Below are 18,074 nucleotides of genomic sequence, written 5' to 3' on the forward strand. Positions count from 1 at the left end.
ACAACAAGACTTTTGTCAGGTAGTGTAGTGACTATTAGTCAGTTTTAAGGCGTACAGCACTTTTAGTAAATCAGATAAGTTGTATTATTAATTTTATACCAGTTTATGATGCATAACTTTATGATGTGTAAAAATGCATTCCTGCATGCTTCATGTCTATCATCTTAGCATCTGTGGTTTCACTGTGAAACCACCAAGATTTGCAAGATCAAAACTTTAACATCATTGTACTGCTCAAGTCAAGACTTACAGGGAGCTCAATGTCTCCACCCATCTTTAGTGTTTATTTATACAGAATTTTATAATTGCGAGCTCACTGATAATCTTCATCATGACCATCATCATCATCTCTCTGCTCCTGCTGGTTTCTCTGGTGCCAGACCTGACCTTCACTGGTGAGACTGTCTTATACAACAAATTATGCTTTAAATATTTGATCAGCATGTGCTAATTAAGTGGTCATTTTACTCTTTCTCAGCTCGAGTGGGTATAGTGAATGGCAAGGAGGCAAAACCAGACCTTACATGGTTTCTGTTCAATTGAATAACAAACATATCTGTGGTGGACTCCTTATTACTGAAGAGTTTGTCTTGACTGCTGCACATTGCTAGAAAAAGTAAGAGTTGTGCTTAGTGTGAACTGAGTTTAGATACCTTTGACTGACGCAGCAACTGCAGTGCAACCATACAGTGTGTTGAATAGCCTAAATACAAAATTATAATATGATTTTTCAACAGAAGGGTGATGACGGTTGTGGTTGGTGCCCATGATTTGAGTAAAAGCAAAACTTTGGAACGCTACAGAGTGAAGTCCTACATCCTGCATCCAGACTATAGATCCTTTCAGAATGACATTATGATTTTGAAGGTACCAAACAGTAATACCTGTATTTTTTTGTTCGAAGTTAATTCAATCGGGAACCATAGTATAAACACTTTGGGCCCTATTATACACCCGGCGCAATGCGGCGCGACGCAAATGTTGTTTGCTAGCTTCAGCTTGGCGCAAGAGTTGTTTTGACATTTTGCGCCATGCTTTTTAAAAAGCAAATGCATTTGCACTCATATGTGCGCCTATAGGCGTTCTGGTCTAAAAAAGGAGGCGTGTTGAGGAGTATTGCTGGTGCGTTGCTATTTTGAGGAACTATAATAGATTGTTCAATAGACCAGATCAAAGCCGGTCTATAGTCCAGCGCAGAGCGTGTTAGTTGTGTGCCTCGCTTACACACAGATTAATACACACAAGATGTACAACAATACGCAAATATCTTTACATATAAAAAAAATTAAAGGATTAAAATATTACAAAAATTATTTTTTTCTAGCCTACATAAATATAAAAATCATACTTTCATGACTTCATCTCAGGGGGCTTTTTCAGTTTATTCATAACAATTTGCTTTTGTATAATGTTATCATTATTAGCAGTATTATTTATTATATGCATATTTATGTTTGTTTTATTAAAAACAAGCTAGGATTTGTCCACCTGTCAGGTTTTAGATGGGGCACAGCTTGTGTATTTGGATATAACTCAGTTTTTTGAACACACTTCGTTATAATCATTCATTTATTTGTTTGCTGGAAGTTAGAACTAAATTTTATAAATAGTTTTGAAACAAATCTTTGAACTTAACAAACGAAATTAATTATGTATAGGCTAATGGATATCTGTGCGTACAACACGCTTCCATATCCACGAGAGTGAAAGTAAAGAATGAGGAGGCTCATCTCTCATTCTCGCGCTGTAAATTCTTGCTAGCGAAGCGCTCAGTTTTTTTCACTTTCAAAGTCCGCCATGTAAATAGCAAATGCGCCATGGCGCGATGCAACTGACTCTTAAAGGGAATGGGAGATGAGGCTCTGATTGGTTTATTCTCAAAACACTCCTATAACTCATTAATAAGCTCAGCCCTGTTAGACCATGCGCCGCGGCGCAAAGCGTATTTTTCCGTCCTTAAAATAGCAAAAGTGGATTCTGACACGCCCTTAACGCTTTTGCGTCCTGCGATTTGGACTTTGCGCATGGATCGTCAAAATAGAGCCCTTTGTGTTAAAATCTATTTCAAAGTTGTTCAATTCTGATTGGCCTTTAAGGCTTCTGTATTGACCTCAAAATCACCAGTATAATCAGTAAATAGTGTTAATTAGCTGTGTTTTTGAATTACAGATAGAGAAAAAGGTCAAACTAAACAACAATGTTAAACCAATATCATTGGCAAGGGATGGAAAACACAATGAAGAAGGAACTGTCTGTAGTGCTGCCGGCTGGGGAGATCTGTGGATGAAAGGCCCACTGAGTGGCCGTCTAATGGAAGCAAATGTGACAACAAAAAAGGACGCATTCTGCCAAGATAAATGGGGATCTTATTATGTGGCCTCAAAGATGATTTGTGTTCATGGAGAAGGTGGATCCTGCACAGTATGTAGTTAAGATGATTCAGACATGTTCGCTTATTAACTAGTTTCACTGCTGAAGTGTTTACCTGTGTTTGTTGACAGGCGGATTCAGGAGGTCCTTTGGTTTGTGGAAACACTGCAGTTGGCGTCACATCCTTTGGTGATCCAAGCATCTGTAATAGTCCCAAACATCCTGAAGTTTACACAAAGATTTCAGCATATCGTCCATGGATCCAATCCATAATTCCAAACGTAAAGTGATTTTGCTTTGAAAATTTGTTTTTGAGTTCCTAAATGTTCCATAAACACAAGCCAAATAAATTTGTCGAGCATGATCACTGGAATTCACCCAAGAATTCCAATGTGTATACTCAGATTTCAGAACAATGTCAGTGGAAACATAGTGCAATTAGAATTTTTAGGGGATTTCATGACAAATAAAATGCTTTCCTTCAATTCTTTAACAAACTTTCTGGCAATAAAAGTATCAAATGGCAAACACCAAACAGTCAAAGTGTTTTTATTGTACCAGTCTATTGGCAGGTCACTCAGTGGCCATATACAGTAAGTAACATACTCAACTTCCAATCTATGTGTGAGGAAAAATGTAGAATATGTCTAGACCAGTGTTTCCCAACCCTGTTCCTGAAGGCACACCAACAGTCCACATTTTCAACCTCTCCCTAATCAAACACACCTGAATCAACTTATCATAACATCAGAAGAGACTCCAAAACCTGGAGTTAATGGGTCAGATAACGGAGACATCCAAAATATGTACTGTTGGTGTGCCTCCAGGAACAGGGTTGGGAAACACTGGTCTAGACTATTATGTCTCAACATTCACTTTGCATAAGGTTGCATTTTTTATTATTATTTTTTTTAGGCGGAGGATGTGAGGGTTGGTGCCTGTTCAGAGTCAAGTACAGTACAGTTACAGATTTTAAACACTGATTATTTATGCCTGTACAGACTAATCTATCTCTATACCACTGGTTAGATTTTGCGTTGTCTTTGAGATTTCTAATATTTTGATTATGTGGGAATTACGTTGAAATATCACACCGCATGTTTTATTGTAAACTATTTACATGTCACCAAGATACTCAATTGTGAATGATGTAATGGTAGCACCACAGACTTGTTATCCGCTCTGAACAATTCTGAAACTCAATGAAGATCAGAAATTAGCCTATGACAATCATAGATCACATAAGACCTGCTCATCAGTGAGGATCTACAGCTATTTTTATGCTATTTTATGCCTTCGGCAGCTGAAACTAGCTTTCAGAGGATGACGGATACTAGTGCCCCCTCAGTAGCTACCTTTAATTTATTTCATATAAAAATTTTGCACTTTTTAAACTTAACGTTTATTTTGGCTTTATAGCAAGGACATTTGGTCTATCACTCAAATAAATAACTTGCACTGACTTCTCTATCAGAATCTGCGAAATTTTGCAAAGTGAACAGGAAGGAAGCTGAACCTCAATCAAGACCCCATTTACATAGTTACAGTAGCAAACAGTTTGTCTTGTGTCTTGAGTTTGTCATGAGAACTGCACACTATACTGTAAGATCTATAAATAGAGTTCATCTAAAAATGACAATTCTGTCATCATTTACAGGTACTTATCCTCAGATCTCACCACCCTGATACTGCCAAGGAAAAATAAATGCTACGAGAGTAAATAGGAGGCAAGATATGTTTGGTTACTGACATATTTCCAAATACCTTCTTTTGTGTTCAGCAGACCAAGAAAAACAAATTATACAAGATTTGTAACAACCTGATGGTGAGCAAATGATAACAAAATACATTTTTTGGGGTCAGTTATATTTTCAAAAAGCAGCTGGGTCAGTTGGCATTTCTGTGTGGAGTTTGCATGTTCTCCTCGTGTTCACGTGGGTTTCCTCTATATGCTCCAGTTTCCCCCACAGTCCAAAGACATGTGCTATAGGTGAATTGAATAAACTAAATTGGCTGTTGTGTATAAGTGTATGTGGGTGTTCCTGGGCATCCGCTGTGTAAAACATATGCTGGATAAGTTGCCGTTTCATTCTGCTGTGGTGACCCCTGATGAATAAAGGGACGAAGGCGAAGGAAAATGAACGAATATTTTTTTAATGCTTGATACCTTTGGCATATGGCCATATAGCATACAGGGAGGAAGTTGCCTTAAACAGGAGTCTTGGCTTATTCCTTCAGGTAATAGTGGCAGCTTGCAGTTGTGGGGGGTTACTCCCTCTTGTGTTGTCCCCTAAATAGCACCCATCTAGTTGCTCCGGAGCTAGAACGTAGGTGCTGAGACCTCCAGCCCAATCAACAAAGCAACCCAAGAAAGCACAGCCATCATGCTGAATTCAAGGTTCAAAGCACCCCAGAGGGTGGAAGAGGATCCAGGGTCTCCTTCAAGCATGACAGCTCTCCCTCTGATGCCATTATGTACATCTGATTGCACACAGACATCCCAAGTCTCCCTTAAGCTCCCCAGGATGCCCACGAACGAGATATAATATCCCCTCCTCCCTCTTCATCTTTGTAGGACTCCCTCAACATCACAAGTCCTACTAACCCGGGATCCCCCACAAACTTCTTTTGCCAGCTTGGGATGTCTGCATCCCAGAGGATGAACCGCTAACCAGACTCAAAGGCTGGACAGGGCAAGCTATGGAGAAGTGGGAGGTCCATGGGAACTGGTTATCTCCTACTTTGATCCTCAGATCTTCTCGAGTGCTCACCACTTTGCCATAAGCAGAAGCAGTGGCTCACACATTTGCGAGTTGCAATCTCAGTTTTGCCCTTCGCAGTGAGGATATGAACTCCCCACAAGCACTGACTCAACAGTCAGACAACAGTAAATTCTAGCTTTATTATTATTCGTAAACCAAGTTTATAAAGCACCTGGTTTGTTAATGGGATGAAGAAGAAGGAATGGGATTGTAAAATGACATATCCTGAGGTTTTTTCTTTTATTTAAAATAATTTTGAGGGAAAATTTCACAAAACCTTTTATTTTCCAACCCAAATCACCTGTCTAATATAGCCACCACGTAATATTTTTGAACACATCATATTTGACAATAATGATAATCATCCATGACTGCTATGTAATACTTTTATTGTAAGAACTTTCATGGAAGAATTCAAGAAAAACATTTATATCTTTTTTATATTTCCTGAAATCACTCACAATTTCCAACTATGTTGCGAATCCATGGTAGATATGCTGAAATCTTAGTATACACATTATGATACAGGCGTGAATTACAAAGATAACGGTCACCGAAAGCTGTGACACCGACAGCAGTGTTTCCACAAACCAAAGGACCTCCTTCGTCACCCTGTTAAAAAAACATAGATTAACACTTCAACAGTGAAACAGATTTGTCCGTTAACATAATTTCTGAATCATTTTTCATACTTACAGTGCAGGATCCACCATGACCACATACACACATCATCTTTGAGGCCTTATAAACAGATCCCCATCTGCGTTCACACTCTGCATCGCTCATTATACTTGTGTTTGCTTCCATTAGACTGTCACTCACTAGGCCATTATTCCATAGATCCCACCAACCAGCAACACTACAGATAGTATCTGCTTTAACATCTTTTCCATCCTTTGGTAATGATATCAGTCTAATCTTTTAGTTTAGCTTGACTTTCTCTTGTAGCTGAAATTCAAAACACCTTCATTATTAATAAAAAAACGCTGAATGGTTACTGCTGTAAAAACAGATCTACTCTACCTTCAAAACCATGATGTCATTCTGAAACAATTTATAGTCTGGATGCTTGATGTAGGATTTCACTTTGAAATGGGTCAAACTCTTACTGTCAGCCAAGTTATGGGCACCAACCACAACTTTCAAAGTGTCACCACTGTTAAAAAAAGACACAATCATTAGAGATGTGCTTGTTTGTTTCTTGACACACATTGAAGTTCACGCTAAAGCACATACTGGTTCCAGCAATGTGCAGCAGTCAAGACAAACTGTTCAGAAGTGAGGAATCCACCACAGATATGTTGACATTTCTTTTAAACAGAAACCATGTAAGGTCTGGAGTGAGGTTTTGCCTCACTGCCGTCCACCATATGCACAGAAGATGAAAAAGAGATGGAAATAGTTGACACATGCCGATGAAATATGCCTAACAACTGTTTAAATTATGTGTTGTATAGTCAGTCTCACCAGTGAAGGTCAGGTGTGGCAGCAGAGAAACCAGCAGGAGCAGAGAGATGATGATGGCCATGATGAAGACTATCAGTGAGCTCGCAATGATAAAATACTGTATAAATATACACTAAAGGTGGATGGAGACATTGAAGATCACTGTGTTTTTTTATTATTATTGTAGTATGAGGAACATGCTTTATTTTTAAAAATTCTTGAGAAGTGTGTATTTTAAGAGTAGGATATATTGGTGTGAAGTAACATTCAGTCGAGTCTTTTTCTATTTACACAACTTACACTAAATTCTCTATCAGCATCTGATAAATGAAACACAAGGAACGAGAAAGAAGCTTGAGACTCCATTCAGAAAAGTAACAAATACAAATGTGACTTGCTTGTGACACTTTATCATGAGAACTGCACACAGTTTGCTGTTAAAACTAAGTGTATTTAGTTTGAATATTAATGTGAGTCAGAGATTCCCTGGTGCAAAAGGGTCATCAGTTTGGTGGTGTGACTACTTTTCAAACGACAAATACAACAAAATCAGACAAGCGAACGAGTCCACAAATACACTTTTCTTCTCCAGAACTCCTAAAAGTAAAGTGTGTTGTTCATACTACAACATCTCATGAACAAAAACATGGTGAAGCTGAATGACTTCAACTCCACCAGTATCAATATATACAGAGTTTTATCTGCAAGAGCTCACTGATAGTCTTCATCATGACCATCATCATCATCTCTCTGCTCCTGCTGGTTTCTCCGGTGCCATACCTGACCTTCACTGGTGATACTGACTATACCACACACGATTTACACATTTATAAATAAGATTTAAATGGCATGTGCTGAGTTTTTTTTTTTTTTTACTATTTCTCTCTTTCTAAGCACATGTGGGTATAGTGAATGGCAGGGAGGCAAAACCTCACTCCAGACCTTACATGGTTTCTGTTCAGATGGATGGGGTGCATATCTGTGGTGGATTCCTTACTTCTGAAGAGTTTGTCTTGCCTGCTGCACATTGCTGGAAAAATTAAGAGCTTTGTTTAGGGCCTACTCACACTATGCTATTCGAACCGTGCCCAGGCTCGTTTCCTGGATCGTTTGAGAAGTGTGAGTGCTCTGAATCTGGCTCAGGCACGGTTCACTTGGCCGGCCCTGGCCCGGTTGGAAAAAGTGTGCCAGAGCCCGGTTCACTTGGGTGTGCGTGGTATGCTTGTGTGTGAGTGCAAAAGCGCCAAAGCCTGAAACTGAAAGCGAGACATGACTTTTAAGGGACTGTTTCATATGCGTTTATTAATCATTCTTACTGTTCAATGAATGTAAACTGTCTTAGTTTATTAAGACGCAAACCTCTCACTGCACGAAAGCTCTGCACCTTCAGCAAACCTCCTAATTCCTACCGCACAAGGACTTTATGATTGTTTATAAGCGTCAAAAGTGGCTAATCTGTTCGGCATAGGCAGGGACGAAAGACCTAGCTCTTTGGTGGCTGTCTAATGTCGATTCACACGGGGCTTCAGTGTCAACGCTTGACAGAGAGAGTGTCTGAAGTTGGGGCTGAAGCGAACGTTATCGCAGTGTTAGCCAATGAAATTAGTCAGCAATCGGCTTCTGTCTGAGCTGGTGTATTTGCATACATGCGATTGGCTGATGCTTCTGTTGGGGTTTGAAGAGTTGAGAAAGTCCCAAATTCTATAGCGAGCAACGCCGCTGATGAGGCGCTGATGGATCCACAACGCAGTTCGGCAATCCGTGACGTCACTCATTCAAAGTGAATGGGAAGCGTTGACGCTGACGCCCCGTGTGAATAGGGCATTAATGACTTTTCTTAGATCATTTGCCAGACAAACTTGCTCTGAACTATCAATAGCGCTGGCTCCGAACTAGAACCTGGTTAGTGGTGGTTAAAAATTGGTGTGTCTGAACCAATTCCCTGTGCAGTGATAGCTCTGTTCCTGATTGAGCTGCATTAAACCGGTCCTCTGAACTGTGCTATGGTGAAGGGAAAACGGAAGTTGTCCATAAGAATTCTTTTAAGACGTAGGCCATCAGATCTTTAAAGTATCTGTATTCGCAAAGATGAATGTCTTATCGGTTGTGAAGCCTGTAGACCTAGAAACTGAGAAACCAAGAGAACATTTGCCCTACAATTTACTAGAACAGCATTCAGGTCACTTGACCATACCCCTATTTCTGCAGAAGGCGCAATGATATTACGCAGCACTCTTAAAGTTCCTAGTTGGGGACTATTTTCAGGAACCGCATAATATCACTGTGCCTGCTGCAGCCATGGTACAACAAAAGTTTCTTGATTATTATGCCAGAATGAGAACATAACTCCTAGTCAGCCTAGAAAATAACAACTTTTCATTTTCCATCAGTCTTAGTACACAATGAAAATACAGAATAGCCTAGCTTTAAATAGGAAAATGATATCAACTTGTTTTAGTGAGAGGCTAATGATCTAATGCGATTCTATGATAAGTGTAGTAGGTTGGCCCTTTAAATGCGTGCGTTGCGTGCTAATCAGGTCAAGGCTTTATAGGAGCAGGTGAGCTCTCCGTCTCTGGTTGGCATTTTGTTGTTTTAACCTGTTGATGGGATTCTATGATTCTGACTAGCCCTCCAGACAGTGGTGGCTGTTAAAAAAATTAACTTGACTGTGCACGGCCGGTTTATGTGCATAATGTAAAGTTCATTCCAAAGAGTCTGCTAGCTGCTGCTTTGCTGTAACTTCAGTGGCATCTGGCCTTATTCGGAAGTGGTATTTTCATGTGTGCGCGTATTGGACTTCGGACGCAAGCGCTTCAAATTCCATATCATCGGTGGCCAATTCATGTGCGCTGCCTTTGTATGATTTACACAGGTTCTCAAATCACCTATGCGTATTGTATGAGGTGTTATTTCATTTTCAATTTTTTTCCTATTTTATGTGTTGTTGTTGCTATTGTTATTATTATTATTATTATTTTGAGAAATTTGTGTCGTTGTTATGATTGTAGGGATGATGTGACAGTACTTGCTTATTGGTATTGCCAAATCGGAACCAAGGGTTTGGTGTGCATTTGATATTTTGAATTGTGTGGTTGGTGGTGTATACAATTTATTATATTTAGTTTTTTGGGGTTTGTGATTTTGTTCTCAATGTTTATGGATTATATATAGTGGTTCCTATTTTTGTATTATTATATGTTTGAGTGAGACATAACAACATAGCCTAACAACCGCTAATTAATCTCATTTTTCGTTTGGTTGTGTGTGGCATTTATATTTGTATAGGCTTCTTGGTATTTGTATAGAAATTGTTTTGATGTGTTGTGTTCTAGAATAACAACCTAATTAATTCTACTAATTTGGTTAGTAGACCTAATTAATTCTTTTATAACACATTTTATCAGCTTTTATTTTACTTTATTTTTACCATTTTTATTATTTGTTTTTATTTCTCTTATACTTTTTTCTTTTATTCCTGTTTATGTAAAGCACTTTGAATTGCCACTGTGTATGAAATGTGCTATATAAATAAACTTGCCTTGCCTTATGTTGTTTGTGGGTGGGACCTACAGTTGAAACCAGAAGTTTACATACTGTACACTCTAAAAAAAGGAACATAACCATTTAAAAAAAATGTCTGATGGTAAATCATACAAAACGTTTACTATTTTAGGTCCATTAGGATTACCTAAATGACTTACAGTACATTTGCTAAATGCCAGAATAATGAGAGAATTATTATTTTTTTTTTGAGAATTTCTTATTAATTTCTTGACAGTCAAAGGTTTACACACATTTCCTTGTTTTTTTTTTTTTTTTTTTTAGCTTTGCTTTTAAACTGTATAACTTTGGTCAAGTGTTTTGGGTGTCCTTCCACAAGCTTCTCACAATAGTTTGAAGGAATTTCGGCCCATTCCTCCTGACAGAATTGATGTAACTGAATCACATTTGTAGGCTGTCTTACTCACACAAGCGTTTTCAACTCTGCCCACAAAGTTTCTATAGGATTGAGATCAGGGCTTTGTGATGGCCACTCCAAAACATTCACTCTGTTGTCCTAAAAGCACATTTTAACTAATCTGGCAGTATGCTTAGGGTCATGGTCCATTTGGAAGACCCATTTGTGACCAAGTTTTAATTTCCTGGCTGATGTCTTGAGATGTTGCTTCAGTATTTCTACATAATGTTCTTTCTTCATGATGCCATCTATGCTGTAAAGTGGACCATTCCCTCCGGCAGCAAAACAGCCCCACAACATGATGCTACCGCCCCCATACTTCACAATTAGGATGGTGTTCCTAGGCTTGTAATCTTTCCCCTTTGTCCTCCAGATGTAACACTAGTCATTATGGCCAAACAGTTCAATATTAGTTCCATCAGACCACAGGACATGTCTCCACAAATTATTCTTTTTCCCAGTGTAATTTAGTAAATTGTAATCTGGCTTTTTTTTGTTGTTGATTCTGGCTTGTTGATTTTCCCATGTTGTCACAAAAGGAAGCAGTGTGTTTGAGGTTTTCCTCAAATACTATTCTACAGTTGCGCTACCAATTAGATCAATGGTTGTCAATTAGCCAATCAGAAACTTCCAAAACCTTGACACCATCATCTGAGCTTTTTCAGAGGCATAATAATCTTATTGTATGTAAACTTGACTTTCAAGAAATTTCTCAAAAAATATCTCTCTCATTATTCTGCTATTAAGCCTAACAGAAACAAATGTGATAATCCTAATTTACCTAAAAAGTTTAGTCACATTAACATCTGACCTTTTTTTTAAATAGTTATGTGCCGTTTTATACAGTGTATGTAAACTGGTTTAAGCTGTATATTTGATTGGACTTTTGCTTATCGTATTGATCTTGTCTTTATTATTATTTGCCTGTGTTTGTATTTTCTTTTTGTGGATGAATGTATTTTGTTTTAGATTAATAACGGCTATACATTGGTCCATTATCTTGTCAATTTGTGGGGATCGTGCTTAAAGAGTTGGCTTTAACGGGTACAGAATTGGCAAAGTAACCTTAACTGGTGTTTTTGTCACTAAGAAAATTGTTCAATTAAAGAAATATTTTCATTGTGATGTTGAGCTCAATGTTTTAAATAGTAAATGTAAGAAATAAAATTGAGATCTATTTGAACCGTGATATAACTCTGTCAACTCTGTCACGTGATATAAGCCTGTCACTGTCCATTTAGTTGGAAACTTACCATTGGGGAGACTATCTTGGGGTTTGGAGGGCCGTACCCCCAGCTCCTTTTACATAAGCTACGCTAAAAGTGCTCACACCAGACCACAATATTAGTTGGGATTAAAAAATGGTTTAACTGTTTAACTCTAGGGAAGTTGTAAAATGAGCCTATTTAAGTGGAGTGTTCTTTTAAAGAGTATTAAACTGCAGTGGCCAAGCAAAACTGAAGAGAGCAGAGTCATACCGCACTGCAAAGTGGAAAAGCAGCTTTGGTGTCTGTGGTCTTTTCACAGATAGACTGAGTCAGATTCACCAAGCTACCCGAAATGACAAGAAATATTAGCGAAGATTTACATCATGGGGGAGATTCATGAAGTGCCATTAAGAACAAACATAACACCCATCAAAAGCCACACCAAGGTGCGAAACAGGAAGTACATGCACTACTTAGGGAAACTTGCCCACTTTGCTTTAAACACCACCATGCATCAAACCACCATCAAACCCTAGAAGAACATCAGTCATCCGTAGCAACCTTCTAACATCATCATCATGATCTTCTCTGTACTTTTGGTAGTTTACCTTCTACCAAATCTGACCCTTCAAGGTAAGTGTGATTTAAAAATAAATCAATGACCTTTAACCAATTATGTCTTCTACATTTAACGTAAATGTTAAACTTCAATGTTTATTATATTAAGAGACAATTGTCCAAGTCAGCTTGACGTTTAACCAACCTAATCTGACTTCTCTCTCAGCGTCTGTGAAATCTGGCATAGTGAACGAGAATGAAGCTAGACCTCATTCAAGACCCTACATGGTTTCTGTTCAAAGCAATAAGAAACACATATGCGGTGGCTTCCTTGTGTCTGAGCAGTTTGTCATGACGGCTGCCCACTGCTTTACGAAGTAAGTAACCATTGTGAGTCAACAAAGCCCTGATGCAAAAGGGTCTTCAGTTAGTGTATCTGCTTTCAGAATGACAAATACTATATTAGTGGATTGAGTCTCCTCCACTCTTGATATACAGTCATCGTTTTATCTTTTAAAAGCACTTTTAAAATAATGGTTACAAAGAGCATCTTCCACTTTTTTTATATTATTTTTATTAAAAATATCTCTATCCCATTAGGAAGGATGTTTTTTTGATACATATTTAATTTTTCATTTTGTAAATGTTTCTAAACTGGAACATATCTTGACAAGCTACTGTGTATATGATATATCATTTGTGATATATATGATAAATATATTGTGATATATATGATATATTTGTGATATATATGATATCCCCCCCCCCCCAAAAAAAAGGGTGACAGCTAAAGGGTACACAGGGAATCAAGACTTGTATGGCTTAATATACCAAAAATTATGGCTTTTAATGAATAATGAAGGGGAAACGTAACAAGATGTATGTTGTTAAAAAATATCCACATTTATTTGGTGCTTTTTATTTTGTGTGACATTAAATGGATGCTCTCTTTGAGCCAAAAGTGCTGCCCACAGCTATTTTAATAACAACTATTAAAAAAAAAACACACACCACATTGTGCCGCTTTTGGTTTTAATTTTCAATCAAATCGATGATGGTCTTCAATACCTTAGATTTTAGATCTATTTCCCCCCCACATGAAGCAATGGTATAATGTTAAGTGCTTCTGGATATTGAATGAAATTGTTGAGAAACTCAGAGAAAAGAAACACTAGAAAATGAACGTGCCATAAGGATGCCTACATCTGTCTTCACTGCTGAAATGTTTGAATTAGTTGGAGTAAACTGGACACTTACTGACCGCAGTGAAACCGACCAAATCTCAGGTTTCTTCATGAATAAGCTTGAACTTCATCATCAAAAATAATGGCAGTCACAATGTACAGTTGAAATCAGAATTATTAGCCCCCCGCCCCCCTTTGATTTTTTTTTTCTTTTGTAAATATTTCCCAAATGATTATTTAACAGAGTAGGGAAATTTTCACAGTATGTCTGATAATATTTTTTCTTCTGGAGAAACTCTTATTTGTTTTATTTCGGCTAGAATGAAAGCAGTTTTTTTTTTTTTTTTTACATTTTAAGGTCAAAATTATTAGCCTCTTTAAGCTATATTTTTTAAATAGTCTACAGAAAAAAAACTATCGTTATACAATAACTTGCATTATTACCCTAACCTGCCTAGTTAACCTAATTAACCTAGTTAAGCCTTTATGTCACTTATGTCACTTTAAGCTGTATAGAAGTATCTTGAAAAATATCTAGTCAAATATTATTTACTGTCATCATGGCAAAGATAAAATAAATCAGTTATTAGAAATGAGTTATTAAAACTATTATGTTTAGAAATGTGTTAAATAAAATCTGCTCTCCATTAAACAGAAATTGGGAAAAAAAATAAACAGGGGGGCTAATAATTCTGACTTCAACTGTATATATTAATATGTACACATTGATTAGATTTTTTTAAAATGCATAAATCTGTTATTTTTTTATCGTTTATTTCATTGAAATACACCATTTACATTGTATTAAGGCATACAAGTCCTGGGGTTCTCTTTAAGGGCCTCGTACTCAACGCTTTTTGCTCACACTTATCATCAATATTTATCAAGACGCTTTTCCACAATTTAACCAAGGCTATTTTCACCAGCATTAAACAGAGTGAAAGTGCAAACCCCTTGACGTTAGATGGTGCTTAATGAACTTGCAAGCCGTGAAATAAAAGTGAACTGAAACTTGCCATCAAATACTATTTGCTACTCTTCATAATAACTCCTTCCTACTGTGCACAGGCCTGTGAATTGATATAGTGAAGTAGGCATTTCATTCAGAAAGGGGTTTTAGAAGAGTTATTACAAACCACGCCCTTTACATCAAAATCACGTAATCTGAAAAATTAACTGAAAACAAACAGCAAGTGTATTTCCAGATTTCAATTAAAAGATTAAAATGACAAACAACTTTTGTTTCCTTAATGACATGCACAGATGAATTATTCACACAAAACTAGCACTGTGAGCTAACAAAATCATATGGTTAGTTTAGATTTTTCTTAGGCCCTTTAATGCTAACCCTGCTGAAAATAAGCTTAAACGAGCCTAAGCTGGTTGGCTGATTTTTAGCTGGTTGACCAGCCTAGTTTTAGAGGGGTTTTGGCAATTTCAGGCTGGCTTCCAGTCATTTCTAGCCTGGTCTGAGCTGGTCAGGCTGGGAAATGACCAGCTAAAACCAACTTGACCAGCCTGGTTTAAGCTGGACATAGCTGTTTTGGCTGGGCTCCCAGCCTGGCTAGGTCGGTCAAGCTGGTTTAAACTGGTCATCTCCCAGCCTGACCAGCTAAGACCAGCCTGGAAATGGCCAAAACCCCTCTAAAACCAGGCTGGTTGACCAGCTAAAACCAACAAACCAGCCTAGGCTGGGTTAAGCTGGATTTTTCATCAGGGAAAGATGGTAATTTAAACGGTTTTTGATATGGAATTAAAACCTATATACTGTAACTATAATACCCTGTCTTTCCCAAATGTGTATGTTTATTTATTTTTAGTGTATTATTGTTTGGAGTATTTTTACCTTGAATTACCTTAACGGTCAAATTTATGGCATGGATTTCAGTGTTCGCTACTCATACATGTGCCTTTGAATATGTGCACTTCTGTTGACTAGCAACTTCCTGCTAAAAAACTCAACTTCAGGCATATCTTTCAAAACAAGTTTGAATGGTCACTGCAGATATTCTATTATTAATGTTATATAATTCTGGTACCAGTGTTGAAGAATCCTTTTCCCCTTGGTGTTGAGAACATTTTCTTCAAAAATAGCCTTCGGAGGAAAGTTTCTATGGATGTTAATGTTAAAGTTGTAATAACTCTAAAACCCCTTTCCCGATCTTTCTGAATGACTGCTTTTCTAGATCCATTCAGCTCGCAGCAAAAAAAACAAGCCACGTCCAATGTTTTCTCATTTAATATTTCATTTCTCTAGAAACTTCATCACAGTATGAAAAAAAATAGTCAAAGCTTCCTGGTTATGAGGACTTTAAGAACCTTTATATTTAAGAGCGCAAGGATTCTGCAAACAATAGTTTGAATCCAAATTTTTGTCATCATTTACCATCAAAATATGATTTCTTGCCAGTGGCGAAGTGCTGACGGTTGTGGTTGGAGCTCATGAATACACTGATGGTTCTAGCCGCATGGATGTGAAGTTCTACCACATCCACCCTGGGTTTGAGTCTGAAACTCTGGTAAATGACATCATGCTACTTCAGGTAAATGACTCAACAAGGTTTTGCTTTGTAAACTGAAGTAAAACAAATGTAAAATCATACAGTACATTGAGCATGAGAAAATGTCCCAATTTCTTTATGTTTTGGTAGATTGTTTGCTGTAGTAATGTTATAATTGACAAAAATGACATGTGACCTGATCATTCATGTTGAGACATTTTGGATTAAGATCAAATGTGAATTGGATTTCAAACCATGGGGATTTGGTTAGAATTAGGTTTATGAACTGCACTGATTCTGTATGTTTACTATATTGACGTTAATGCACAAAACCTTTTAAATTTTACATTTCTTTCCCAATTAAGTCATTTATGTCCTTAGACCACAAACCCAGTATGAAGTTGCACACTGAATGGGTCAAAATGATAGATTTTTCTTTTAAGTAAAAAATCTTTAGGATATTAAGTAAACATCATGAAGATTTAGATAACTTAAGACATAAAAACATAAATTTTGATGAGTAATATACATTGTCGAGGGCTTACGTTAAGATTTTCTCAATATTTAGATTTATTTTGAACCCTCAGATTTCAGATTTTCAGCCAAATATTGCGCAATACTCATAAAACAAAGTATACATTAATGGAAAGCATATTTCATGCATAAATCTTAATTTTAGAAAATGACACTTAAGACTGCTGTTGTTCAAAACGATCAATTTTAATCATTGAATCACTTCATCTAGCTACATAAAAAGGCCAAAAAGAGCAACAAAGTCAACTGGATCCCAATACCAACCGCAGACAAGGACATCAAGGCCAAGACTAAATGCAGTGTTGCAGGATGGGGGAAAAACACCACCCATGGTGAAGCAAGTGCCAAACTTATGGAGGTGAACGTCACTGTTTTTGACAAAAAAGCATGTCAGAAGTACTGGGGACAGACATACTTCACTTCAAAGATGATGTGCACAGGTGGTCATGGAGGATTTTGCCAGGTACAAAGCATATTCTGGACAAATACAGTGGGTTTTCTGGAGAAATCTACCTAATTCACAATCACTTTGTTCGATTCACAGGGAGATTCCGGAGGACCTCTGGTGTGTGATAAAGTTGCAGTTGGAATCGTTTCATTCAATGAGAAAAACAACTGTGATTCCCCAACAAAACCGAATGTCTACACCAAGATTTCCAGATTTCTGTCATGGATAAAATGTATTCTCGGTGGTGTGAAGCAAGAATTTGATTAAGCATTGTATTTTCTTACATAAACATACTTATGTTAGAATACTATATTTCTAACACACTCTGTTGTTTGTACGTGCGGATTTCTGTTGATCATTTTATAATCTGAATGATTAATCGATTTGAATATTAAATGCTTCTTAGTGGAAAGTTGGTTTCAACCCTTCTCAGCAAAGCGGGTTTCCTGTGGGGGCTCCGCGCATCAAATGTGGTCAAACACCCTGTGAGAAAGACTAGTTTGCAAAGACATCTTTAAAAAAAAAAGATGACTGAGCAAGATTATGAGACACATTCTTTTGTTACTGTAAGTAAGAAATGTAAAATGTCTATTCTTGCAGCACAGAAGCAATACATTACCTATCGCCAGAATAAGAAGTCAATTTAAAGTTATAGTTCACCCAAAAATGATCGTTTTCTCACTATTTACTCATCCTCAAGGGGTTCCAAACCATTATGAGTTTCTTTCATCTGTTGAACACTAAAAAAGATATTCAGAAAAAAGCTGAAAACATGTAACTAGTTAGTTACCAACTAGAGTAAATTATAGAATTTTCAGGTTGGTGTGAACTGTTCCTTTAAAATATGAAAGGATTAAAATATACATAGTTCAGGTTGTGTGCAAGCAGTCCTAAGAGATATGAGAGTCTGCTTCAAGTATTAAAAGTCTAAACTAAATCATGATAAAACAATCATATGCACTCAGAACACTTTCCTCATCTGCCATTGGTCAGACAGCCCCTCAAACTCGAGCTATTGGCTGAGCTGTTGCTATGTAAGGCTGGTCAATGTTTTCAAAGCCCAATGTTTCAACAAACACAGTGGTGTTTATACTTGTCAAGG

The 18,074-nt window shown here is 37.3% G+C and overlaps 2 protein-coding genes across 2 annotated transcripts in view; both read left to right on the forward strand.

Annotated features, from left to right (window-relative positions):
- LOC130216695 (uncharacterized) overlaps positions 1-18,074 on the forward strand; it is a 29,368-nt gene that overhangs the window by 7,128 nt on the left and 4,166 nt on the right. The window contains exons 6-16 of the mRNA XM_056448576.1: positions 296-395; positions 479-507; positions 2,170-2,421; positions 2,502-2,574; positions 6,590-6,674; positions 9,590-9,644; positions 12,305-12,380; positions 12,532-12,682; positions 15,900-16,032; positions 16,736-16,987; positions 17,069-17,237. Coding sequence (XP_056304551.1) covers positions 296-395; positions 479-507; positions 2,170-2,421; positions 2,502-2,574; positions 6,590-6,674; positions 9,590-9,644; positions 12,305-12,380; positions 12,532-12,682; positions 15,900-16,032; positions 16,736-16,987; positions 17,069-17,237 — 1,375 coding nt within the window. The remainder of the gene's footprint in view (positions 1-295; positions 396-478; positions 508-2,169; positions 2,422-2,501; positions 2,575-6,589; positions 6,675-9,589; positions 9,645-12,304; positions 12,381-12,531; positions 12,683-15,899; positions 16,033-16,735; positions 16,988-17,068; positions 17,238-18,074) is intronic.
- LOC130216135 (granzyme B) lies at positions 332-2,660 on the forward strand. Its single transcript, XM_056448023.1, is given in 6 exon segments — positions 332-395; positions 479-514; positions 517-616; positions 738-867; positions 2,170-2,421; positions 2,502-2,660. Coding segments are annotated over 6 exon segments (741 nt in total).

Source organism: Danio aesculapii, chromosome 22 (genome assembly GCF_903798145.1).
Source record: "Danio aesculapii chromosome 22, fDanAes4.1, whole genome shotgun sequence".
Classification (NCBI taxonomy): domain Eukaryota; kingdom Metazoa; phylum Chordata; class Actinopteri; order Cypriniformes; family Danionidae; genus Danio; species Danio aesculapii.